The 27,895-nt window shown below is 42.9% G+C and overlaps 1 protein-coding gene across 13 annotated transcripts in view; it reads left to right on the forward strand.

Annotated features, from left to right (window-relative positions):
- THSD7B (thrombospondin type 1 domain containing 7B) overlaps nucleotides 1–27,895 on the forward strand; it is a 336,463-nt gene that overhangs the window by 282,393 nt on the left and 26,175 nt on the right. For all 13 annotated transcript variants that reach the window (XR_012777041.1, XR_012777040.1, XM_075511516.1 and 10 more), the window contains 2 exons: nucleotides 17,755–17,888; nucleotides 18,593–18,746. Coding sequence is in view for 11 of the 13 variants with exons in the window: in XM_075511516.1 (XP_075367631.1) it covers nucleotides 17,755–17,888; nucleotides 18,593–18,746 (288 nt within the window). In the remaining 2 variants the exon portion in view is untranslated. The remainder of the gene's footprint in view (nucleotides 1–17,754; nucleotides 17,889–18,592; nucleotides 18,747–27,895) is intronic.

The raw sequence follows: 27,895 nt of genomic DNA on the forward strand, positions 1-27,895 counted from the left end.
CAGTGCAATGCAATGTCATCTGTAGAGATGGAATGGGGTCACACTGGTGAAGTCCTCTGCTTCTCGGCGGCGGTGGTTAGGTGTAAAAAAGGTGGTTAGGTGGTTAGGCGTGGGTAAAGCTGTGCCGCGTTCACTTGCTGAGCTGGGCTGAGTGCAATCTAGCTGTCCGTAACTTATCACGAGGTACGTTTGTTCCTGCTGCACCCAGAGCAGATGTAAATGGAATTTCACAAAGAAAACAATCCAAAAGAGACAACATGGCAGAGAAAAGTCTGAATGCTTAGTATCACATTGCTTTGGGAAACCCAAGAAAGATAGAATTCTGTAAGGATTCTATCCGAGGGGGCTAATTCCCAACAAAAGCATGCATGCTTATCATTACAATTGTTAAAAATGTAATTTGTTATAAGTAGATATGCTATAAAGAAGTCTGCATGTATTACTGCGCCCAGCAAAGGTGATCTTATCTTACTGTATCCTGGTTTGTGCTCTGTATTTTAGAGCTGCCATTACACACACCTCTGCTGGACACCACTGGGGTCTTCCTTCAGTACCTACCCTAATTTTCTTTAAGCCTCCCATAATTCTTCCCCAAGGAAGGGGGTATTTTACCCACTGTGGCATCTAACCTTATCCTCAGGAGGTCTTAAAAGCACAGCCATTAAAATAGTGTCAGTTATTGGCATTTTCTCTGCTCCAGGGTCAGTTATTGGCATTTTCTCTGCTCCGGTCCTCCCCACTGGTGATATGCCTTGTTGACGCCAGGAATGCAAAAAACTTGAAGACTATAATTTTTGGAAAGCATCAAAGCATCTTTTCCAGTAGGCAGGTAGGAGAACCGAGGCCCCTTTCTCTCAGGTTGACTATGTGAACACCGTGGTTCCTCATGCTCTTCTGTACGTGCCAACAGCTTCGAGTTGCTGCTGCTTTTGCGCCGGATCTAGGGGGCTGCAACGACAGCGCCGGTGGCTTTCCGCACCGGAGAGACGGCGTTTCTGAGTACACATTCCCGTTTTTGGGTGGAAATCTCAAGTGCCAGCAGTGGGGACATCTCCGATGTCTTCTGCATGTTCTGTAAAACCATGCAGCTCCCACCCAGTGTGCAATAAGGCTTTTTCCTCAGTTGCTTTGTTTTCATTCTGCGGTGTTCTGGTGCAGGCGTAATCATTTCTCTGGATGAGAAATCCCCTTTCCTTTTGTGTGGGAAACCTCAACTCGGAGATGTTCACGAAGGGCTGGCGGCACACTGCAGCTGCCTGCTTGCGTTCCTCATGTTTAACAAGAGCATGTCCTGCTCCAGAGCCCTCTGTCCAACACATGAGGAAGCCAGACAGGAACAGAGAGGCATAAATTTTGTGGTTTGGGTTGTTTATTTTGAATATCCTGAGTTTTACTGGCCATCACAGCAATAAACCTGGTTTGGTTTCATTGGTGTCCAGCATTTGCCTGAGGTAGAAAGTCAGGCATTGTCCTTGAGAAGCATTGTTCACAATATTTAAAAGGGAAACACATTACCTCAGGCTTCTGTTTTCCTCCAAATTGTAATGTCTTTTGGTTTTATTAAGAAAAATGTTTCCATGTCTACATATACACTAGCACAAATACCAGTGTTAGTTGATTGATTTTTTTTTTTCATCTCCATCATGCGCAAGAGGGAATTTGTTTGGCACTTTTCCTCTCTGATAATTTTTGTTGATACAATAGAAGGTAACAGAAGGCAGCTGGATTATTCCATTATACCATCTGAAAAAAAACAAAACAACCAACCCAAACTATTATTTATACCAAATGCAGTGGATTTTTCAGTGATCTCTACCCAGGGTGTATTTCTCTATACCCGTCTGAAACAACGTGCTGCATGTTGGTCCTTCACAGTCTAGCCCTGTCAACATTTGGCAATTAAAAATGTTATTTGCAAACTGTCTGATGTCTATATGATAAACACTGAGAGGAATTTAATGCCATGCTTAAGTATTTTTAAATGCAACTTTGAGTGAGCAATTACTTTCCTTGCTGTCTAGTGTTTATCTCTAAGTTATTTATCAGTCTAAATGAAAAGGCAATGAAATGTGGATTGTTTCCCAATTCAGCATACATGGGCAAGGAGGATTTGTGTGCGTACAGCCTGTTGGCTCAGCAGGCCAGAAGCAACCGTAGAAATGTATGTGTCTGGACCCTCCACGCTGGTGTGCAGCGATGCTGTGGGAGAGGCTGGGATACAAAGCGGATGGAGCTTGACTCCAACGCCTGCATCGCTCGCTGAAAGCAACGATTTCCAAAAGTGATTTTGTAGAATAAGTTGAAAATAACCACGGGAGCGTTGTCTATTGTTCGTATGTAGAGCAAACGATGGCACTAATGTCAATATTAAACTGTCAGTTGATAGGTGTAAAAGCATTAGCCTTTTAAACTTCGCTTCTTTTCCAAGTATTCTGATGTACTGCATGTGTCTCACGTAGTCAGAAGCTGTTACAGGACTCACCAAACCACAAAGAAACAACCGAAGGAGAGCCCAGCATGTATTTCCTATTGCAAAGTAACTTTGGCATTGCCTTTCCGCGTGCCTCTGGCCTGCCTCAGCCGTATTTTTTGTGTTGTACTTTGTCAAGCGTTTGGAAACACAGTGAGCCTCTTCCTCAAGTATTTTCCTTTGTCTTTTCCTTGCCTTTACCCCTTTCTGTGTCATTGCCAGCATTCCTTGTTACCGCATTTCTCCTTTTTCTTCCTTTCACTGAAATGCATTTCTGTACAGTGAATATTTGCCCTTCTTTGCTCACATGCAGTTACAGTTGTTCTCTCTGTTTTCTTTCTTTTCACTTTCCTGTCACTCAACTCATATTTATTCTTAGTGATGTCCATGCATACATCCATATACTCGTCCACGTGCCGGGTACCACACACACTGACCTGCGAGGAGGGACGGGGACGCATTGCTAAGCGAGGGGTGTTAGTAATAAAAACCAGCAGGAGCAGTTGGCTGAGAAGCAAACCAAAGACCTGGAAGCCTCTGTCCAGAGGCAGGAGGGTCCAACTTGCATTTCCAAGTATGCCATCTATTTTACCCACACCAGAGCTACAGTTGAGAAATGGCAGAGGTCACTGATGAACAGATGCAGCCAAGAGAGTGTTTGCTTTATTTAAATAATTGCTTTTTTTGTTTTCCTCCTCCGTCCTGCATGCTACGGGCAACATCATGACCTAGCTAAAAAGTGTATTCTCTCTGCTCAATTCCAGCTCCTCTCTTGGTTACAATCTAGTGGCTAGAGCTGATGCAGTAAATAAAATATTGTCATCTTTGTAGGATCAACATTTATGGGATGACATATGGACTGGCTGAAGTCCAGTGCGCTTCTGATGTAGAACTATTTTTTTGACAACCTCTCAAAATGGATGCAACATCCGTGCAGGCATCCCTTCAACTTTAATGTACAATTTATATTTTAAGTATGCAGTATGGGTTAATAAATGTGGTGCTCACTTAATGATTAATACATGATTTAGAAGTCTTCTGTGGAGTTCCTCATTCAGAGATCCTAAGACCAGACGTAGACCGTGATGATGATGATGGTCTGTTTTGACCTCTTGTATAGCATAAGCTACTTGACTGCAGTCAAATCCCTGCCTGCCTGTGGAGTTGGAGCAGGCTTGTAGAAAGGCACCCCACTTGGCACACGCTTTGGCTGAAGGAGGGTTTACCCTGGGTAAGCTGATCCAGTAATTCATTTCCTTCATACTTAAAAAGTTCCCTCTTTTTCATAACTTGACCGTGAATTTGTCTAACTACAGCTCTGAGCCTTGGGAACGTATGTCTTTACCTGCTAGCTTAAAAAGAGCTCTTCTAAGAGAAATCCTCTTTCTATATTCCCCAAAATGATCCAGTCTCCTCTTCCCCACCTCTCACCTGAACCAAAGAGGTAAGTTTCTGTATTTTGTTACTGTAAGGCAAGATTTTCAGACCCTGAATTATTTTTCTGGGCTTCCTTTAACCACTCCCTCATTATCAATGTTACTTTTACAATGAGGAAGTAGGACTGTAGGCAGGGTTGTAACAGTGCTGTTAATGTTTAATATAATGGTAATTCCACCACCCTATTCCTATATGAGGTAGAAGAGAGTCCCTGGTTTCCAAAACGCACTTTGGCAGTCTGTGATTTATTCAAGGCAACAGAGCTCGGTGATGCTACAGATAGATAGTTTCAAACTGCTGGAAGATTTCTTTAAAGCTCTCTCAGGTGTCTTTCTGCTACTCTGCATCTGGTATGATACAGCAGAGTTATTTCTTTTTATGACTCAGTATTGCTATTTTATCTGACAGTGATGCCATGCTTCATTGACAGACCTGCCGTCGTATAGATCGTCACTAATTATACTGGTGTTTTAAATGTTTACCTGTAAAGCAACAGCGGAAATGCCACCGCTCACCTCGGCAATTTGATTCTGGTCTTATTAATCTTACTGTCATCCGTTGGCTCTCAGTTAGTTCAAATCCTTCAAATTTCTCATAAAGTTGGGCGCACATGTCTGGACGTGCTTCCTGAGCTGAATCCGCGCCATAGCTGAAGTGGTACTTCAGTGTTCTACAAACTCTACATTTGTCTTTTCTTTTTACGATATTATTGAATCACATTCTCTTTACGGTTCTCTACAGTTTCTGGATCCAGGGCAGTGATACCACTGAGGGGCCAGTGGTCTCTCATCCTGTGTTTGCACTGTTGACTGGTTGGTCTCTCATCGCTGTAGTTCTGCACTTCTCTTTCAACCCATTTTTCAGTCCGTTTCTCCAATTCATAAAGCCCATTTTGAATTCTCTTCCTGTCCTCCTGTTGCCTCACTGTCCCTCTTGCCTTGGAAGCATCTGCAGAGTCAGAATAATTTTCAATCCATTAGCCCCAAATTAATGAAAACAAGGAATACGACTGGATACAGAACGTAAAGCTCTGCAGAGCCATGCGTGAGGTTTCTTGCCCATTTTACACTATTAACTGTTCAGAGTATGATTTTCCAACATACGTTGTACTCACCAAGTATTAGATTCATCCAGACTGTATTTCCTTAGCCTGAGAGGTACTGTGAAAGGATTACTGAAGTCAGCATAAAACCTGCCATTTCATCCCTATCCACAGCATCTGTTATCCTGTTACCAAAGAACATCAGAATGATTTCACACAGTTTGTTCTTGACAAATCCATGCTGCCTGCTACTCATCTCCTTGGTATTTTCTGCTGCTTATAGATAATGTCTGTAGGAAAATATTTTTCCAAGAATAAAAGTTTATCTGACTGCTGTGCAGTTCACTGTTTTGTTTCCCCTTTCCTCCTCCAGCTCTGTTGCATTGCATCTTCTGAAGGATCTTGTCTCCATCATTCCTAAATAACCCCATTGGCCCCGAAGTTATTTCAAGTGTCTCTTCAAGTTTGCCCTCCTTGGCCAAACTTTCCGAGCCAGTGCCCATCATAAAAAGTTTGTCTCACCTTTCTTTCCCTTCATCCTGTTGGTGATCTTTCATTTCCTACTGTCCCCTCTATTGTAAATTGACTATTTTTAGTGTTGGGCTTTCTCTGTGTGGTTCCTGCGATGGGTAACAGTGTCTGCCTTTTCTTTATTTATTTAACTCTTCAGTTCCTTTCGGATCTGCCATTCAACTTGAGTTTCTTGTCTCTACCTTTTAATTTTCCTCTCTTTCTAATCTGCTATGGGCTGTCTGAGTGAATACTTTCTTTTAGACCGTTTGCACGATCTTTAAATTACTGTGTCCTCTAATTTAGACCACATACTATTTGCTCTGTTGCATTATTTAATTCTCTAAAAGGTTTCAGGTAGAGTGGTTTGTGCGTACGACACACTGCAAAGCACAGCTCTGTTGCGTAGTCTCTATATGCACTTACCTTCTACTTTTTCCTTTTACTTACTGTTTTGGGAAACAGCCTTTTCCACTCCATTATTTCCAGAATCATGGATGCGTGAAGGTGGTGCTCCAGGGAATGGCAGAGGTGCGAGAACTGCTGAATCACTCGTGCCCTGACATACCCTTCCTGAACGCTGCAGTGGTACGGAGCAGGACTTGGTGCTCTGGCGGTGGTTATTATGGGGTACGTTACCCACTGGTACGTGAACAAATAAGGAGTTCTGCTTTCTGGTAGGCTTCCAATAGTCAGACACTCACAAACTCCTTAAAAACAAGGCACAAAGAAAATATAAATACGCGCTAGATGCTGATGTTTGCGGAGCATGGGCATATGTGTATGTAGAATTATGCAGTCATTCCTGGTCAGATTTATTCCAAAAACATCTATTTGGTTTTTATATAGTTTTTCATTAACCAGCAATATATAAGGCACCATTGATGTACATTTTAAATAAATAGGTACTGCAGCAAAAATTCACCATGATCAATACTTTTTTTTTTTTCCCCCTAAGTTTTACTGATGTACCTATAAACGTTCAGACGTTCCTTGCTTGCTACAGCATGACCCAGAACAGTGGAAGTCAGGAGAAGACTTTCCGTTGGTTGATGCGTATTTGTACAGGTCCATGTAAAGCAGTTAACCACAAAATACGGGCCAATGGTAGAAATGTAGGAATCTGAAAATATGCCCTGCTCTCAAAGAAAGGGATGGAAATGCAGAAGAAAGATACTCAGAACTACAGAGACACCAGCTATCTCGCAAGGCAGTGGCTCGCAAGCACTTCCCTCTTATCTTTTGGCTCGGGGGATAGTATATGTGCACGCTGATGTTTGAAGTAGGTTGGGTAGAATTTAACTTTTGGCTCAAGGGACCCTTTGGTTTATTAAACATGGATGTTCCTGCTGGGGAGCGGTGGCAGGTAGAAGCACGGTTTCTCTCTGCAGCACATCACTTTTCTTGAATGTATGCATTGTGGAAAGAAAACTCGGCTCTTCTGTGCCTAAATCTTTTCTGTCTGCATCTGCCTATAAGAAATATCAACAAAACCTGTCAGATTGTAACAATTGCAGGATTTCTAAGCGGGCGGCGGTATGATTGTAGCTGCCTTCAAATCTGTGAATTCAGCTGGCTTGTCACGAGGCTGGCCTCTCAGCAGCACTGCTAGGAGGTCTGCGTTACCTGTAATTATACAGAGAAAATTGCTCAAGTTAATGCCGCGTCTAAACGCAGTACTAACATCTGCCTGTCTTGGCAGTAAGACAGCTACCATAAATATGCGATGCAACAGGCTGTCAAATATCCTAGCTTCGGTAGTAACTTGCTCTTCTAAGGAAAATTTTCCAGCTCCAGTTACTAATCAGGCTGTGGGTGATCTTTCCAAGCTCTGAAGCTATGGGGTCTATCACTCATCCATCAGCGTCTGTCCTGCTCTCCCTAGGAGCATCCGTTTCTGTCCGGATGCTGCTGAGGAGGAATCAGAGCTGCTGCTGAGCAGACTGGGGGGAGAGTGACAGTCTCATCTTAACGAAACACTCCGGTTACGAGTTGGTTTGTGTTTCTATTCCTGCTTTTGCAGGAACCTAAAACTGGTCTGTTTCTTGCTGTGACTGCGGGAAGCCCCAGGAGCAGTTTGCAGTTCTCTCTGCTTCCAGCCTTTGGTGTAGTCTCATGGAAGTGTGTTTCAGAAAACATAACTTTCAACTGCCTGACGCTTCCCAATCTCTTCTATTTCTTGTCTATAGTGCTATCAATCGAATAGTTCTTGTTGGCTAACCGGTTTTAAATCTCGCGTGGAAAAATTGTCAGTCCACGATCATACTATGTAAAGGCAAACGTGTGACTGCTCTGCCACGCTAATTCATTCTTGCTTAAGACATGAAAATAAACTGATAGAATATCAATTTGAAGTTTTTAGACCTTGAAATGATTTAAAATCTCTTAAAAGAAAGACTAGGGCTGGAACTTTGTCTCCGAGGCATCATTTTTAACTTAGCAGTAAGCTCTGATGGTCTTTTCTTTAAATTGCCTATTGTACAGATGCCTACAAAGAAAGTGCTTCTTTGGGACTGTTTGAGTTTAGTACTAGCATTTATTTCATTTCATGTGACAGATGACTTGGCTTCTGGATCTAGTAATGACTCGCTCATATCCCACCAGGGCAGGTTGTTGACCTACTGGAACGCTGTGATTTGGTTTGGGAGCGCAGGCTGGCTGGGCAGAGGGCCGCGGCGGTTGCAGGCTCGCTCAGGAGCCCCTCGTCCCCCAAGCCCGGATGGCTCCTGGTGCACATCTGCGGGGGCTTCGTTTGGCGTTTCAGTCGGATGAGAGGAGTGGGAGCACCGGGCTGCCCGGGCCCTGTTAGCGAACGCTGATGTTTGTGTTGTCCGTGCTGTTCCAGTGCTGCAGGATGATTTAATCAGGACATAAATAGTGCAGCTCCTGCACTGCCGGTGGACCCCTGGAGATCGCGGTGTCAACCGCCCCCGCGCAGCCCTCCTTGTCTGGAGGATGTGCGTGCGCTGTATGCCCGGGTTATTGAATTTTTACCATTTAATTATTTTTTCCGTGATGAAATCGTCTTTGAGTTATTGACGGTGTTCATGGAGATCGGGTCCCACCTGATAAAGGCCAGCTGGCTGCGCGCCGCCTGGCATGCCTTCTGCGTGTCACCTGCGGGCTTCACTAGAGACAGTGCCACCCAATTAAGATTTAAATGTCTGAAAGCCTTTCATATCTGTTGTGATTGATATTCCGTAATTGTGGGGTTTCTTACCAGATTTCAGGTTCAGCTTCATAGGTTTTTTTATGTTTTTATTATCCTAAGGCTTTGATTGTGAGACACACTTATGAAATCCAGAGGATGCTGGATGAAGCTGAATGAACTCTGCTTTATTCTTCAGCATAGGCGTCCTTTTCATTCACTCACAAATAAATGCCTGATTTCTGCTTGAGGGATTTTTTTTTTTTTTTGAAAGATGGGGAAATCGAAGAATTGAATGCAACCTTGCATTGTGGCAATTTTATTTTAAGCAGATTTTCTGCTTTTTTTTTTTTCATTGCAATATTATCATACAGCAGCTAAACTAATGAATATATAATTTTCTTTCCTTTCTGCTTGTCATGCCCTGCTAACATGGACATCTACAAAGGCTCAGGTTGGTGTTGCAATCTGTCTTCATCTTCTCTTATTGTTCTCATTTAGTAAAAAGGGGCTTTGGTGTTGTTCTTCATCAATCAGCTTTTTTTCCTTTCCTCTCTTTAAAACTGGATCCAACATTATTACTGCATCACAGATTCATCCAGAGAGGTGCCACATTTGTTTGTTACCCCTGAAACTATCCTTCAGCTGCAGCAAAATGTGCTGTTTCAAAAACACAGGACATTTATTTATATCTACTTAAATTTGCTATGCTTGCCTAGCTTTGTGACAGGGAGTCAGCAGAAGCTACAGCACCTACAGCTTCTGGAATCAGCAAAAAGACACCGAAACTCTCACTAACGAGTTTCTGCCTTGCTTTAGACCCCCATATTTGACAACGTAGTAAAACGCCATTTGTTAATATCTCGTCTAGATTCAATATTTTCTTGATAGTGAAAAGACGTAGTTAAAAAAATAAAATAAAAAGCAGAGCCACAGGAACTGGCCAGTTGTGATTGTATTCACATATCCCCCCTTCACACTTTAACTTCTCCATTTTTTTGTGTAACTCTGAGACTAAATGTTCTTGCCTGAGTATTTCAGGTAGAAATAAATACCCAATATCTGCGTGATACTTGCAAGGTTATACTCCATGCCGGGTTCTGCTCCTCAAAGGCTGTAGTGACAGTAAAACCTTGAGTAAAACCAGGGAGGGAGGTTTGGGGCCGGGAGCTGCGCGTTCTCCCTTGTTTTCTCACGTTGAATGATGCCAACTTCTTATTTTAATCTCCCGGAAGGAGTGCTCACGCTTTACCATATTATAACTTGGTGGTTTTAATGCCTGCACCAATCTTACAGAAAATAAAACCACTTACCACTAGTAAATACGAATTAATAAACCTTGCTGAGCAACGTGTTAGTTCTGTAAGTGCGAGCTGTAATGACTGGGGTTCGACAGAGCTCACTTCAATTAACTTATTAAGCAAGGCATTTTCCACCCATTGCACTTAAGAATTTGAAATACAGCGGTGTCTGTCTTTGCATATTTAGTCATCCATTAGAAGAAAATACAGGATTTACGAGGAACATTTTGTAAAGTCCAGGAAAAGACTAGGTACAGTAAAAGCATATAAAGGCCATGGTGAGGGAAAGTGGAGCATCCAGATGTCTTTATAGCGAGAATACTCTGCTGCTTTCCTAATTTCTCCTCTTTCCATTTTCCTCATTTTACAGCCAGAATTTTACAGTGCTGCTTTTTTTGATGGCTTCATCCGGAAATGTCTTTATCTGAACTTTTCAGTATCTGATTTTAAACTGAGATGTCATTCCAGTTAGTGCAAGAAATAGGGCATTTCCAGATTCAGTCCCCTGCTCCCGGAGGGCTCCCTCGCCAGCCTCTAATAAATCACTCAATGCTTCATCCTCAGTTTTCTCATGTGTAAATTAGGATTAAAGTTGAGCGGTTTTGAGGGTCGGGCTATAAATAGATAATCAAGAGCTGGGGAAACTTCAGAGGATTGATAATTGTTTTCACCCTTCCTACTTGGTGAAAATAATTTTTCGGCAGTGTTTTTGAAGGCTGTCACCATGGCTAGTCCCTTAGAGTAATGGTGAAGGGTCTGTTTCTGTAGGGGCTTCCATGCTGCCCGCAGGGCAGAGACTGGGAATTGATACGTCTTTCTGTCTATGCTACAGTAATTATTGCCCTGACTCTTAATTCATATTTTGTACTTAGAATAAAATTGATCCTGTCCTTTTGCCAGCTACAAAGTTTTAGGCAGGTCTAGGTTTTCTATAAACTTGGTTCAATGCCAGTGAAGGCTTTTCATAACCTTAGCGAAGCTCTAATTGATTTTCTTTTTTCCATACCACAAAGGAGGTAAAAAAACCTAACTCCTTTGATTTGGGTGTAAATGAAAACTAAAAGTGCTGAATTTGCTTCACGAATATTTGTGCAGGTATCAGCTAGAAGCATAAAAAATTCAGGAATTCCGATAATTTCAGAAGTCTTACCGCATGCTGATCTATTCAAACTTTTGTGCTGTAAGTCATTCTTGAGCAATATTCTTTTAATTTTGGTGGCTATTTGCAGCATCCAAATACCTAAAGACAAGTATTCATCAGTGAAACAGCTGCTTTGCAAAATCCAAATTGCTTGAAAATTAATTGTTCAATCAGTTTTAATACTGGTGAGCGGTTAGCCTATTTCTGGCGATTGTGATCAATATATAAACTAGCATGAAATAAAATCAATTTTATTTTAAAGAGAACTATTTAATGTTGAAATTTTAATGAGGTCTTTTCTGTGATGTAGTGTTTGTTAATGTGAAGGTACTTCTCCTTCAGATATACAGTTAATTCGGTAAAGCTTTTAAATGCACGCTTAGATCTGCCAAATCAAACATGCACTTAAGTAATTAACAAAGTACTCCATTTTGAATTCAGTTTTAAAGAATTAAATAAAAGGAACTCATTATAAGAAACTACCTGGTTTGGATTAAATGGAATGCAAAGGCAGTATTAGAGCGCGATAAAAATTATTCAGTGAATGTATGGGCACCTTACAACCAAAAAAGAGATTTGGATGAACTAGATGGAGTCAGAATAGCAGTCAGATTTGCAGGTAATTGCAATGGATGGACATCTTTGGAGCTGTATTTCCCACCGTGCTCCGGATCCATTCGTGTCAGGCCGGTAGCAAGAGGAGGGCTGGCTGTGGTCCAGCTTTCAGAAGGTGGTGGCCGTAAGCTGTAAGAAGAGGAGAGAGCCACTTGTGCACGGTGACATCCCACTGCTGCCTCCTCTTGCAGCCTGGATATGCGGGGAACATAAAAGTGGGTATGCACGAAAGTATTAAAAGTGAGCAAATTGCTGGCCGGTCTCAGTAGGAGTGGTTTTAATATCTGAGCTTGAATTTCCTTACCAGCGAGTGTCTGCAAGCCAGAGCAAATCAGCTCTCTTTCCTATATGAGACCTTTTCTAGCTTTAGTGTTATTCATGGTGGTCTCCATAGTTTAAAAGTAGGTTGTTATTTCTTCGGTTCTGGCTGTTTCAATGTATTAGGTCTAATGTAACCTTGGTTTAAGGGCAGTGATGTGAAATGAACTTATGTTAGCAATGAATTTAGCCCATTTTTATTAGAAATTAATATTACAGAGGTTGTCCTCAGGGTCTCAGGCAACTGCTACAGTGATCAGTTTGGTTGTTCTAATATAATAAGCAGATATTGACTTTAGTTGAGGTGAACACCAAGATTTACTGTCTTGAAAGCTAAAATATCGACTGAGGGAAAACCGGAGTCAATATTTACCTTGAGGGACAATAAATCCTGATGTTCACTGAAATACGAAGTCACTATGATTTTCAGAAGCATTGAACCTCGTTCTAGTTTACTCTGCAGATGCTCATCAGAAAAGCTACCCGAAGTATAGGCATGAATTTCTTTTAATGAATCACATCAGTTGAGCAAGAGCACTTGTTTCTATATGTCCTTTGCAAGGTCAGTGTTATTCCTGACCTACATTTAAATAAGAAAGTTACGGAACATTATAAATCACACCAAAGCTCTCTGGTGGTTAGATATTTGGACTTTTCATTAAAATGCAAGTATCAGCTGTTAAAAGAGAAAATAAATAGATTAATGTTTGTATATCTTGTTGAAATAACTGTCGACATCAAGATACTTTAACAAGGACTCAGGGTTTGCATTGGAGTGAATGAGAACTGGCTTCTTTTATTAGGGCAAGCCTATAGCAGTTTGTCTCTTAAAAAATAGCTTTTGTCCTTCTTCCCTTTAATTTATTTAGAACTGTGCCCATCACGTTCACTTTAGGATTCATATGTTAATGTATTCCGGGTTGATTGTGGCTACAAAGAGTGATACGGTGGTCCTATGAAAGTCAGCGGGAAAACTCGCGTTGACTTCAGTCAGGCATCATTTCACCCCTTGGTTCATTGAGCCCAAAACCCAGCACGTGAATATGAATAAAAACTGAGGAAAGTGGGTAACTTCCTAAAATGCTAAGAGTATTTTGATTGTGTTTATTTCTTGAAAGGGTTAAAGGCGAGGCACTAAGGGATGGAGCCAGGCTGGTCCCCTGGGCGCTGAGCTCTGCAGCTCCGCACAGCTCAGGTGTCTGCACCTTCCAGTGTCTTTCTCCCCCCTGAGCAGTGCAGAACAACAGGCCCCTGTGCCCATCGCATGGTCTTCATTTAGTTTCTGTCCTTCAGGAGATGGATTGTGGTAGTACGGCTCCGTGTGTATCTGTTGGGTGGCTCGGTCTGAAGGTTTTTGTAAATGCACTGTCATAGTGGGTTTGCATAAGTTTGGGGAAGAGTGAGCATTAAGCTCACTTTAAGAGCTTATGAGCTCTTAAAGCTAACTCTTTAAGAGATTATTTTCAAAGGAACTGTTGTCTTTGTGCTTGGGAAGAGAAGTGGCGTAGCTGGGCGAGAGACTTCTGTATCTGCAGCAGAGGTAGCAGATGGCAAATGTGATGTGGGCCAGGATCCTGAGACTGTGTCTGATTTCAAGCTTGGACACACTCTACGTTGCAGCCAGGGATCCGTGGGAGCACAGCCCAACCCTCTCCCAGCTGGGGCACGTCGGGTCCCTGGGCTGGGTGAGGAGTGAGAACACCGCATCCCATCCCAGCCTCTCCCAGGGTCAGGACAGGGTGCTCCCACGGAGCCAGGAGGTGAGAAGTGCTCCCAGGTCCCCTGGTTAGTGGGACCCAAAGAACAGCAAGGCTTAGCCAAAATCCTTTGAAAATGCAAAATCAAGAGCATCATCTGTTTGACCTTGTGAAGTACCACAGCTGTTAGCCAAAGATAGGAGTGAAAGGCTTTAAGGCTTTTTTTTTTTTTTTAAATACAAAAAAAGAGGACTTGGAAGTGATTAAAAACAAATGATGGCAAGCCAGGAGAGAGAAACAGGAAGAAAACATTTTCCTGTGGAGGAAAGGAACGCATGCCACGTCACCGTGTTTTTTTAAATGCAAAGAGAGAGTCACAAATTCTATTCACGGCTTCTGAAATGCATACCCACAGAGTTGCACCGGTGGAAATCTTGCATCTCTTTATGACTCCCATTTAAAAGGTGTAACAGACTCTACCGATACGCATTGTAACTTGCTCTGAAGAAACCTGTCCTCCCCATGACGCCTGGTGGTTATTTACACCTCCCCGCCGTCTCAGAGGTTCTACCGGAGACGGCATTGCTCGGCGCTGGCGCAGGGCAGGGGAGGGAGGTTGTTCACAGACGGTGAACACGGCGGTGTCAGCACAATAACTTAGTAAAACGGGTAGTTTGTAACAATTATATTTCGGGTTTTCGGTGGCGAGCGTAACCTGGAATCCTGCCCGGGTTGGAAGTACCGAGCGGGTCAGCAGCAGACCGCCGGTGGAAGGCACAGTCTGCAGGAGCTGCGGGGTCTGAACTGGGTACCAAGGTCCTGCAGGGATCGTGCGGCCGGTGCTGGGTGCCCTGCTCCCTGTGCCGAGAGCGGGATGTCCGTCAGAGGAGGAGAGCTGATGGGGCTTCACGTGTAACCCTACCGGCTTGACACGATTAGGCAGCAGAATACAAATGCAGTAGTAATGGCTGTGTCGCTGTGGTCCTGCACGCTCTCGGAAGAGCGCATCTGAAGTATCGCGTCACATCACGTGTATTTGTGTCACTGTGTATGGGGTCTGTGTTTTGTCCTCGCGCGTTTCCTCTGATAGATTTTAGTTCACGTGGCATCCCAGCCCTGCCCAAACCCTCCTGGTTTTCTTACACAGAAATCACATCAGGTAAATGCCGCAAGAGGTTTTGGCCACCAAAACGCGGTCATGGTAAATTCCTGGTGTTAGGCCTCTACTGCTATCTGCAGGTGGGCTTTGCTGGTTCGGAGAGGTCTGAGGTTTAACAGATTTTAATGCAGAGCAGTGGGAGGTCACTGAGACAACGAGCCGGGATTTCCAAGCTCTTGCTCTGGCCCACGCGAGGAGCAGAGGCTGAAAGGCTGGCTGTGCTCGTGTCACGACCCACGGGATTCACAGCGCTATCCTCTAACCCTGAGGAAGGGTTATTAATTAGAGCAAGGAAAAGCATCTTAAATCCCTAAAGCCGCAGCCCGTGCCGCGCCTGCCCCAGCTGCCCTGCCGTGCTTGCGGAGGGGCGCAGGCCGCGCCCGCGCCCTCACCTCCCGGCCTCTCCCAGCCTCATCTTCCTCTCCAAAAGTCTAAAGAGCAGGAGCAGGCACCCACCCGGCTCTTAATAAACTTATTAATAAATAACTTTTACCTCCCTTAACACTGCCCGGTGAGATGTCTCCTCCCCGGGCTGCAGGCTCCCTGCCCGCCGGCAGCCAGTTCTTGGGAAGTTTGGTGCTTCGCGCTCTCTGGGTTTTGCCTCCCCTCTGTGAAGAGCGAAACTCTGATCACGCCTAAAGCACACGCTTCCCGCTTCAACTAATCGTCTCCTGCAGACGGCAGTACGTTTTGTCAGACAACATAGCCGTAGCATGGTTTTTTTTTTTTCCTTCCCCCCATGGAGCAGGGAAACTAATAAATGCTCCCTGTCTCTACATCCATCTCCCGGCTGTCTTTGGGGAACGTGAAGGCTTTGCAGTGCCTAAAGAGGGATGGTTATTCTCCCCGGCGAGCGCAGGGAAGCGGCTGCAGGAGGCGGTAGCTCTCACGGTGAGGGGCTGGCCGGGGCAGGACGGCGGCTTTGCGCCGGGCTCGGTGTGCTGCCGCGTCCCCCCGCGCCCGCGGGCTCCCCGCTTGCTGCTGCCGAGCACAGGGCCTGCTCCACGGGTGCTTTCTCTCTTTGCTCTTGTGTACACCGCTTAATGTTGATGAATGTGGCTGCACAGCTAATTAGGGGCACTTGTGGTGCCGCTTGCTCAGCCTAGGAAAGTTAGCCTCTGTAGGCACTTTATACAATACCTAGATACCTGCAGATCGTATAGTTAGGCCAAGTACCACCGCCTCGGCGTGCAGAAGTCATTAGCCCGTATCGAGTGACTGCAGCGCGCTGTGATCTGTCAAAGAACTTTGTGCGGGCCTGGCGGAGGCTGGAAGCGTGGCAACGCCGCCTGCGCTCCCCCGAAAGGCTGCGGGGTGACCCCTCTCGCTTGTGCAAAAAGGTTGTTCCACCGAACGGTATCGCTGTGCCTGTTCCCGCCCTGCCGTAGTAGTCCTGATAAATTTTGCATGTTCTCTCCTGTTATTTGTGCACGGACTATGAAAAAGGATTTGTGCCTAATAATATGTAGAAAAAAATGGTACTCGTCGTACTACCGCCTTTGCCCCCTTCGTTCCCCTCCCTTTCCCCTTCCCCCACATGAAAGGTGATGCTCGCACTGGTTCGTGCCGTGCTTGCCCCCACCCGTCCCGACTTCTATTGCCCTCGTTCCTTTATTTTCTCCTTCGTGTATTTTGCACTGTTTAGCCTATCTTACTCTCTCCTCTCCGCTAAACCTATGCACAACGTTTATAAAGACCCACAGTTAAAATCGGTTTCTGACATTTGCTGTTCCTGAGGGGGTTTCTTGAGCAAGTTATCTTCTTTTCATTTGATGTGAAGGTAATTTTCCGATGGGGCAGCAGTCTTGTTTTCTGACTGGTATCTCAATCTCCCTGCCCCCCAGCTCCAAAATGTTGCAAATAAGGTTTCTTTATTGTTGTGGCCACAGCATTTGTAGTCGTAATCTTCTATTTTAAAATGCAGCTATAAATTATTAAACCTGTGGCTGAATTTTTTTGGGGGGGGGACGGTTGGGAGGAAGGCTATTGATTTAGTTATTTTAATGGTGAGAACCGAATGGCTCCACAGCAGCAAGGCCAAGGAGATTTTGGTGTGTGGAAAAAGAACTTTTAGGTGCACTGTATTTTTTAAGGGCAGCGCGTTGTGCTTCATACAAAGCAACAGAGAACACTGTATCTTCAAATCAGCTTCTGCAGACAAACTGGACTGAAAATAAATAACTTTTATTCATTACTGTAATAGAACTGTTGATGCATTCATTTGTTTAAACCTAAAAATCTGCTAAAGTACTATATCTCAGTGTGCTGCTTCTAACAACCTGAATATGCAGCGCCTTTTATAAATGTTTATCAAGCTTTTGGCTGGATTTTTCTCTCTACCTAGATACCATAGTTCAGGTGAATACATGGTCGTGTTTGATTAGGAGATGTGTTAGAGATAAGTCACTTGCAGGGAAAAAAGTATTTATAGTTTTTGTGTGTAAAAAATAAATTTATAGGACGCATGAAATGTCATTCTTTTATGGTAAATGCCTTCTTGCAAAGATATGTTGGAAGCAAAGGTAAATGAATGCTGATTTTAAGTTTGTACCTTCTGAAACACAAAAGGATGCAGTACATACGGTCCTGGTGAATGACGTGTGATGGATTGTAGCGAGAGCAGTCTGAGCAAATGAAATTGTAATGGAGTTCCTCTTCTGGCTGCAGGAAATAGCTGTTATTTATCCTGTTTCCTAAGATGCTGCATGCATACTGCTGTTTATTATATACTTAAAAAATCCCTTGGCAAGTCAATAAGGAATAAATGAACTTAAAGCTATTACACCACCTTTAGCATAAGGAGCGTAAGCCATGATATTTTTCAGTGTACTCGTTCCTGGGTTTGGCTGAGGCGTTTCTGCAGAGGTGCTAACCTGGATAGCTCAAATGAACGGTTTTGGTTCTTTCTCCTGGCAGGTGTACGAGGCAGTCCCGTGCTACGCCGAGTGCCATCAGTATTCTTGGGTGGTAGAACCGTGGTCTCCATGCAAAATCAACAGCGAACAAAATTCCCTCCACTGTGGAGAAGGAATACAAACAAGGAAAGTCAGGTGCGTGAAGATAAAAGCACAGGTACTCCAGATTAAAAAGGGCTGATACATACTTGCATAAAGCCGAAATATCTGGCCATCTGACAGTGAGTATGTGGCTGAGTCCAGTGTATTTCAAATGAAAAGGACCATGCATTTATGTGCAATAGTTTATGGGAAAAGCATCTCAGAGATGCAGCCTTGGGTTATGATCAAGACGTCTTTCAGGAAGAAGGCATGATGTTTAAGTTAGAATTCTTCAACCTAAATGCCGTATAGACATAAAGCCCCCTGAGGTGCAAAGCCTCCATATTCTGATTTGCTAACAGGGTATTAGTGGGTATTCGTTCCCCAGGCACGGGGAAACGCTGAGTTGTTTCCAAATGTTTGGATGTTACTAGCAGGAGCACAAAGGTTTGTTCTTGCTGGTTGTCATTTTCTGTTCGCTCACCTGTCAGCTGACCAAAGTTAAAATCCCTCTGTATGAAGTTTGAAATGTTTATTTAAAGTAGTTATTGAAATCTGCGAGTAACAAAAGCATGTCATGCGTGTAGCTGGTTTTGGTTTGCATTAACATGATTAATTCTACATTTTGACCAGCTGTGCTGCATATAGCTATTGTGTTACGTGTCGTGTCCTATATGGGGCCGAGCAGACCTGTTGGTATCCATCACTTCTGTGGTATGCTGATGATCCGCTAATGAAAATGTCTGTTTTCTGCATAGGTGTGTGAGTACTGCTGAGGACCACGGAGGGGAGACTGTGCCCAACGCACTGTGTGATCAGGCTGAAATGCCAGCTCTAATGCAGAAGTGTAGCCTGTACTGTCCCAGTGAGTGTGCAGTGTCTGACTGGGGACAGTGGAGCACGTGTCCGCAGGTAGGCTCTCCTGCTTGTGTCTCGGTGGCAATGTTCCTCACGCGTCAGTCTTCTCTGTCCGTCAACCATTTCATGAGATAGTATTTTCTAACAAAGTAAGTTATTTTCTGAGGGAAGTCAGGCTTAACGGATCCTGCCAGCATGGTTGAATCTGGAGATTTTTATATTTGTACAGAGCCTGAGCTATAGAAAATAGAAAAATTTATATAAAAGTATATAAATTTATATAAAAGTGTATAAATTTATATAAAAGTATAAAAAATTACTGTAGAAAATAGTAAAATGCATAGTTATTACTGTGACAGTTGATTCCACTCATCCTTCCACTTGGTCTACGGGAGAGGACCCACACAATTACAGCGGGTGAAGGGACCAGTATTCTAGCCGCAGTAAGGGCTGTCTGTGTTAGGAAATACTTGCTCTGTGAGAGACGCACAACTGCCATGACAACCTGCTGGTAAACCATGGTGGTGGCACTCCTCTGGACAGCTCTTAGGCCTGAGGGAACGACAGCTCTTCCTTCCCAACACACGCTATTTCTGTCCAGAGTCTCCTTCTCCTCCTCAAAACCTTGAGGGAAGATTTGAGGCAACAGCAACAGGAGGGCATGGCAGCAAGATGCCTGAACAATTTGTCATGTCACAAAATACTCAAAACTTTGTGGATCATGCAGGGTTTCAAGCCACCGCCAAGTGCTCTGGGTTTTCCTAAGTGTGCACGATGGAAGGAAGCTGCAAATTCTGTCTTGTGAAAACTCTCTGGCCTCAAAGCATGTAATTTCAAGCCCCTTGTTTCTCTCTGATCGGTGTTGAAATAGGTGCCAGGTTTAATCTCAGGGGTTTTGTAATAGACTCGCTTGATGTATTTAAGTGACAAACATATATTCATTGCCCCTGTGTTAACAGGGCCATTATCAAAAGTCTGAGTGGTTATTGGACAGGTATTTATACTACTGCTGACACAGGTAATTTCCTTCCATAATATTTTGTGTAGCGTATCAATATACTTGGTAAGAACATGTCAAATAAAATCTTGTGTTTCGTTTCCTGCATTTGCCTCCTCCTGAGCAGCATAGCTTTGATGAAGTATAACACTCTTGCAACTGATACAGTTGCTTGGATAACTTTCAAAGTTCCACTGTGGTTGGGCTGTTTCTTTGCTATTGACTTTTGTTTTTAAGAGATAGATTTTCTTCATTTTAGCATGCACTAAACTAATGCAGAGATTCTCAAGGCCATTGGGTATTCTTCAGGTGCCTTGGTGGCAGTCAGTGGTCGTGAAGGACTGCTTGAAGCTTTAAGCACCCTAGTATCCTTAAGACACCCTGAGTTTTTGCCTGAAGACTGCTTTTTGGCAATGGCGAAGCCTCTGTAGCCCACAGAAGCAGGAAGGGGATGCCCAGAGCTCGTGGGCTGCACTCCATCAGGCAGCATAGCTCCTGGCAGTCGCAGGGCCGAGTGCCACAATCCCTGTGTCTCCTTGTAGATCCTTTTGCCGCGATAGATGTTAATTCATAAATGGGAGGGCATCTGCATGCCAATGCAATTAACTGAACAATATGTTTTCACAAGCTGTTCTGCAACGCTTTGTTGTGAAACGGAGATGACTGTGTGCGGATGGAGCATGTGTTTAGATAGTTCTGTCCAGATACGAGGCAATAAACAGCTTGAAATTTTATGGACAGATAAAACCCTTCCTTTGAAGAGTTTACAGCAGTGCTGTCTCCCTTTTATAGCTACTCAGGCTATTTGTGTTCCTTTGGTTTGGAGAAAGGACCACACAGCACAGTCCCTCCCAGGCTGCACATGCTTAACATCTCCAAAGCAAGCGCTGGGCTTGCTGTGAGTACAGAATGGCTCTACCGTGACGGTGGTGTATCTTCAGTATGTGTGGGGGTACTGGCGTGATGGGACAGGGATTGAGGGAAACGTGGTGGCCTGAAGTGAGGCATTGCCAGCAGCAGGGTAATTAACGCAACCCGCCATCTCCTGCATCGCCACTAGGAAAGGTGGTCACTGAGAATGGCCACAAGCTGGTGGAGATGGTCAATGGAGTTACAAAGGCAATGGAGCCTATGGAGGATCCCATTTCATCTTTAAGGGAAGAGCTACATGTGGTCAGTTGAGTAGCTCCGCTGGTTGCAAGTGAGAGCTTGGGTGTGGACCTTGCATGGAGACTGTACGTATAGACACCCAACTATAGGAGTCTGCATCTGGAGCTGGAATCTCTGAAGTCTTTTGGTCAGACCTGTCGTGCCTCCAGCCTGCTTTAAGTGTCTTCCCACAGAGCCCAAAAAATGTATCAGTAAGTTTGTGTGCGTAGAACCTCTTGCTCAGTAGGACTGTCTATTTAATTGTGTTTGAGGGAATTTTGCTCAATGGCTGGTATACTCATGCGTGGTTTCTGATTCATGCCAAACTGGAAGTAAATGCCTATCTTCCGAGGATGTATAAAATGCTTTTTGAATATTCGCTGAAAATCCGTTTTCTAAGTATGGCTCCTTTCTCTTCCCCAAGTAATCCAAAAAATTTGAAGGATCACATCGTATTGAAATGAAAAAGCAAAACCGTACATCCTGGCTGCTCTTTTCGAGCACATTTACATTTCATATCAAAATAGTTGGCACTCTTTTAGTTGTAGCACTCTTGTGAGGCAGCTGCCAAAGAGCATTCTAGGAAAGCTTCCTGTATCTCTGGTCATGCTTGGCTTGCTGGAGATAAAGAGGATTTATGAAACTTGACAAATTCTAGTTTGTAAGAAATGAGCAACCACAATTCCAGCCTCATCTTTGCCTGAGTAGCTCTTTGATTTGAGATACTTACCTAAGATTTTGGTCAGGTGAGAATTCTTTTCCAGTCGCTTTGGTGTTCTGCTCATATTTTATAGTGTTGATAATAAATTTATCCTGATAGTGGAATAACTAACTCTTATCAGTTGAGTATAAAAAGGCCGTTTAGATTATCCAGTTTACCTTTTGTCAATACGTCATTGAACTCTGGATACTTTCTAGGGTATTACTTGGTTTTATCTTGTAGCAATACTCTTCCTATGTGAATTTTCCACTTTCAGGATAGTAAATGATCTTGAGTCAGGATGAAATCAATGAGTTATAAAGGTGGCGACTGCTTTGTCAGTAGGAAGTATTTTCTTCAACGCTTCTTTCTGCTAAACCATTGTATTTGTTCTACCTTTTTTGGCTTCATTTCCCTTTTGCTTTTGAATATTTGTGTTTCTAGGGTGATCTTTTGTAATTTCAGATGCTCCCACAATTCTTTTATGTGTATTTTCCAACTGAACTGCAATTTTTGCATCTTGATTATAGTGCTATTTAACACTGCTACACAAAGCTAAATTTTAATATTTCCTCTAATGGCACTTTGCCATGACCCAGAAATGCAGCCGTCTGAAATGTAATACTTTGAGGTTACTTTTGAGGTTTTGTCTCTTTACTGGATTCAAGAAACTCATAATTACTGATTTAAAGCTTCCCTATTATTCTCACATTCTCTGTGGTGAGAAGTAAATTCAAAATGGTTTTCCCCCTGATTGAAGACTATTTTTTGGCTCATAAAGTTTTCTTCTTTGTCGCTAAGTAACATCCACGTAACTTCAATATCAAGGCTTTAAAGCCATTTAAAATAACAGTTTGAAGCTTGGTAGTTAGGAAAAAAAAATCATGAGCAAATTAGATTGACTTGCATTTTGCTTCAGAGATTTCATATTCGTTCCAGCTACAATAGCGTGTTCAGTCAGACATCATCACTTGATTGCTCAAAGACCCAGCTAAACAATCTGGAAACCGAAATCCTATCATCTCTGTTACATATTCAGCGATCGAATAACATGCACTACCTGCGGCGTCTTGACTTTGTATTCATCTGACTTGGAAATGTAATTAATTGACTTCAATTGAATTCATCAAAGCATTCTTAAAAAGAGTTAATATGCGAGTTGTGCTACAAGTCCCTGAAATAATTACCTCAAATTTATTTTGCTAGCTCTGCTGCCGTGTGGATAGCTGTCGCGGCCCCCGTAGCTGATCGGAGTGGCCTCCTTGTTCGCCTCAGCTGTTGGCATTTCTAGCAGCTAATTCTAAGGGGTCTGAAGTTAGTTAATTATAGGAGGTTACATGTCTAGTGAGTGAGAACAGCTGTCTCTGTCTCAGCGAGCATTTTCCTCATGGATCAATAGCAATGTACAACTCAGCTCAGGACTGGTGACAACTGAGTTATTATCCTCTTGAATCTGCAGGGTGAGATGGGGGGTGTAATATTGCAATAACTGGTCGTATTAAAAGTGGTACCAGGCAATACAGCCATGGTTTTGCAGTGACTTTCATCGTAGATGTGAGTTGGGGTTGTTATGGTTTGGAAAGGCTTTCCCTCCCGAGCCAACGGGAAGAGAAATTGTGGACTTGTGTAGACCTTGGGACTCACTGAAGTCTTCTTCACGACTAGTACCTTTATACGTAGGTTTGGCGGAGGACCTGCAGTATGGAGGCTGGATTGAAGAGTGAAGCTTGCACAGAGTTGTATTTCTAGCCCAAGAGATAATTTATTCAGGTCAGGGATGAGAATTATGCTGGCCCAAGGCTTTTCTGGAAGAACGTACGCTGCTCCTTATGTGTAGCTGGGACTTGATTTTTTTTGTATGCCTTTATCAAAAAGTTGGTAACTGCTGTATTTTTTTAGGTTCATTGTTTTATTTTTACTCATCTTTATTAACAATCATTTTTTTTAAAGTAATGTTTATATATGGATGCAGATAAGGTTTCAGAACCTAGATGCCTCTCAGAAAGAAAATTTATGCAAATGTATTCTCATTTCAAAAGACTGCTCATGTTATTGTAAATGGCTTGTTAAATTGTTACAAAATGTCCACATTGGCACGAACAGTGTAATGGTTCATTGCACTGTTAAAAATAGTCAAATCCCGTTGCTGCTAACGTATTTACCTTAGTTTGAGGTTGTATGTTTCCCTGTGAATAGCCAGTTAAATATAATGTGTCCAGCTATTTATAGTGCAGTATGCATTATACAAGCTGTTTGATAAATTAAACAGCTTAAAGGGCTCTGTAATGGGTTACAACCTTTGTGCTGTACAATTATGATGCATATGAAAGCCTAGATCAATGGACAGCTTTTAAAATCCATCACAAAGAAGGTCTACTAGTGTATATTAATGCGTGATATGTTAACAGCTCTTACTCTGGAACTTAGCATTCATAACCTCGTGGTTTTATTTTATTTAATATCCTTCTCTTCCAGAACAAACTTTCTGTGCTTTGTCTGTTCTGTCATTGTCTGGAGCAAAGGCTGGCTACATCCTTTGTGTGTGTTTGTGTCCCTCACTTTTTATGTTAGCTTAAAATAGTGACAAGTGGTCATGGTGGAAAAATGTGATTGGCTAAAAGAGGTATTAAAAAATGCAGTAGTTAACAGTGCCAAGAATTCCTCCATAGAATCAGGATGATGGCTATTATAATTTCTCAATGGTCCTTTGGGAAAAACTCCGATTCATTCCTACCTTAACGTTTATATGTACCTCTCATTGCTTCAGAATATTTTGTTTCTGTAGTGGTTTATATAATCTAGCCTATAGATCCCTGGGTCTAGGTCAACTTTTTCACACTTCATAGAAAAGGATAATGGAAATAGTGAGATTTAACACAATAAAGTAGGCTGAGACAGTATAGTTGTACATGTAAAGAAACTTACTGTGTCTGTGTATGAGGTCCTATTGCTGTAGGCTATTAATGTGTGACTTGAGTTAGGTCCCTGTTATTATTTCCATCCAGAAATTAATTCCATTCCTGTCACCGATACTAAAGGAAGCACATGCTTGAATTACACACCCCGTTGCTTACAGTCATCAGGAAGGAATCTGGACTAAATCCAACAAACCACATAGTCTGTAAAACTTAACTGCCAAACTGAGTTGGCACCTGACCTTGAAGGTACATGAAGTTCTCCAGGCCTCTGACCTTCTACCTCCGTGCATCACAGCTACCTCCATTTCTTAGGACTTGTTTCTTCTCTTGTATTTATGGCCAATTGGCACCCATATTCATTGTTGTTCTTTGATCCATAAATCTTTAATCTATTTCTAGCCTGGATGGTGTTGGAAGTGGGTTTCAGTTGTCCGGAATAGAAGCAGAAATTAGACAAAGGTTTTCCCCTTGCTAAGCAGGCACTAAACTCTGATGGTCCCCAAGCTGCAGCAAGAATTACTTGTGCTTCCTGGTAGCACCAGCCCTCTGGCAGAGCAGAGCCTCAGGTTCCTGGAAAGATCAGGTGAAGGTGCTGAGTCTCCAGAGCTGCTCTCGCTGCAGCTCGCTGGAGATGGCCCGGGGGCCGTGACCCAAGCAGGAGGCTGAATTTCACCTCACCTTCTTTTCCCATTTCCTCTACGTGAGCTCTGTGCAAGAGTTGCTTGATCTGGATCCCGGCACGGAGGAGCGAGCTCTGCACGTGCGCAGTACGGAGAGCTTCAGCACCTGCACGGGGCTCTGCATTGTGCTCAGTTCAACCATCACCTGGCTTTGACACTATATAAATCTCTCTTAAGAAATCATTGCAAGCTAAATCTATCACCTTGACTTTCAATTTCTGCGTAAGGAGATTTGCTGTTATGCCCATTTCTACCCTCTTGTTGCATGCCAAATTCTCCAGCTACGAAAACTATTTACAGGATTTATAACCACAGGCATAAAAGTAAGTAGCATGACCATAAGGAGGTGATCTCAAAGATCCAAGTCCAAATCAAACTCCCCCTACTGAACGCTTCCCTTGTAAGTACCAGCCTTTCTCTTAACGGTGTTGTCGGCTGCACCTTTTCCTCTTTCCTTGTGCTTCCGCTGTAGAAGTGTTGGCTAATGCTGAGCACAAACCAGTTGTGATTACCTTACGGGAGGTAATGGCTGACTTAATGTAAAAATAATTTTAAAAATCTTAATATATGATCAGTGAAAGTCGTAATTATTAGTAGAATAGTAGGAAGTAAAATAACATCCTTGAAAGTATAGCATGCACTTAGGGGGAAGAGGAGTTGGAAATGAAGATACTCAGATACTCAGCAGTCAGAAGGACTGCTGAATCACAGCGTTTTTTATTTATTTAAACGCCCCAAAACTGTAGGTTCATATATGCTTGTGATAAGAAACTTGGATTTCTACTGGGGTAGAGCGGATCCAGTGTTGCTCCATGTATCTGAATGGCACCTTCGCTATTTCAGATGGAAGAGTATTTGAACAGTCAAGTTGTTTTTGTCACATTCTTCATTTGTGAGAACGTTCAGAATCAACCACTTCCATAATCTTGCCCAAATCTTAATTAATTCTGTGATAATTTCTTACTTTAATTACTCAAGTAATATTTCTTTATTTTGCTGCCTTTTCTGTAATATTACTGACTGCTATTTCTGTCCTACCTCCCAAAAATGTAGTTTGCCATTGATGGTGATTGGTTTTTCTCTTAGTACTTTTTAAGACCCAAATTCAGGACTAGATACATACCATTGGTAGTGATGTCAGTGGTGACAATGGTGACATAACGTCTTCCTCCTGCTATGCAGCTTACACACTTCTCTCCGTTATTGCTTGTTAATACCCTCAGCATCTCCCCACTGGAAACAGTCCCTGTTCTTTAACTTTCACTGTTCATATACCCTAATGACTTTGAGTCTGCCAAGCCATTCCTCAGCCTTTGCCATGTCATAAATATTTAATTTTTCCAGCCTGGGATTTTGGAGGGGTCCTGCAGGAGTTGTGCACCCAAGCCCGTTGAGATTCCAGGGCAGCTGGATACTCGGCTCAGTCTTGCTCCTTTGAAAATCCCAGCTTTCATCTTTTTCTTTGCAAGTCATTCCCTCCTGCAGCTTATTCAGTTCCATATATATTTGGCTCAATTTTTTATGTAGTTAACTTGAAAGAGTAAGGCCAGAAAATCAATTATAAAACTAAATTGACTTCTCAATTGACGTAAAGAGAAATTCAACAAATAATATTACAGGATATTAGTTACAGTTTGCTGACTGAATTTTTGCATGTTTCCCGTGTACTCAGCTTGATTAAATGAACACTTTTCCTACAGAGATTCTTTATTATTCAGAACTAGTGAAAGTGGGGAGCTTATCGCATCAGCTCTGGCTTCTGAACAACATAACTCATCAGCGCAGTGAGAATGCCAGCCTCAGAGCTGCAGTAAACCGGTCGTTTATTTGGGTCCTGGCAAACACAAGATAGACTTTGACCTGTTTGAGTCGCGGCCGTTGTTAAACTGGTCTGCTGCCCACCAGGAGGACATCTGAGAGGGAGAATGGTCCTGCTAGCCGGGAAATCTGGGTGGCTGTATGACGGCGTGTGCAGCTGAGCTGCGTCAGGGCCCTGCAATCGAGCACCATGGGGTGCACGCTAGCTGGGGGGAAAGATGCTCTTGTATTAAAAGAAGTTCCTGATCTACAGATGATGCATATTTTCTGTCTGCAGGTTCTTATTTTGAAGGGAGGAAAAGCAGGTATTTCTGAGATGGCATAGACTTACCTTCTTTCACACCATTCATTGATTTTTTTTTTTTTTTCCCCCTTTGGTAACATAATGCAGAGCAACATTAATTAGGAGTAGCTACTGAGATACCTTCTTTGATTTGTGTTTTGTTTTATTTGTTTTGTTTTATTGGCAAATCATTTAAGTTATTAGTGTTAGTTGTGAGGATGAACAATCGGATTAGTTGTGGAAAAGGCAGTAAAGTATTGGTAAACACTTAACATAGGTTCAATTTTCAGATAATGAAGAGCAATTGGTTATTTTAGATGACCATGGATATTTGAATAAGATTACCATTTAAAATGATTTGACAAGGTGTGTGTCAGCAATAAGAACATAATAGAATTTCCTTCATATAGTGTAAGCATAAGGAAAATAGGACCTGACAATGGATTTTAAGACTGGACCAGACTTTTTTCCTATTTGTCCTGATATTTATTCTGTTTAGTTATGCTATCATCTGTGCAACTAATCCAGTTTACAGCAGTCTGAGATCTAGATTTATGCTGCAATGCCATTACATTTCTCTTTAATATTCACAATACAGGAATTATCCATACTTTCACCCGTGCAGGGTTCAGTGTTTGCAGGCAGTTTGTTGCATGAT

This window comes from Mycteria americana, chromosome 9 (assembly GCF_035582795.1).
Source record: "Mycteria americana isolate JAX WOST 10 ecotype Jacksonville Zoo and Gardens chromosome 9, USCA_MyAme_1.0, whole genome shotgun sequence".
NCBI lineage: Eukaryota > Metazoa > Chordata > Aves > Ciconiiformes > Ciconiidae > Mycteria > Mycteria americana.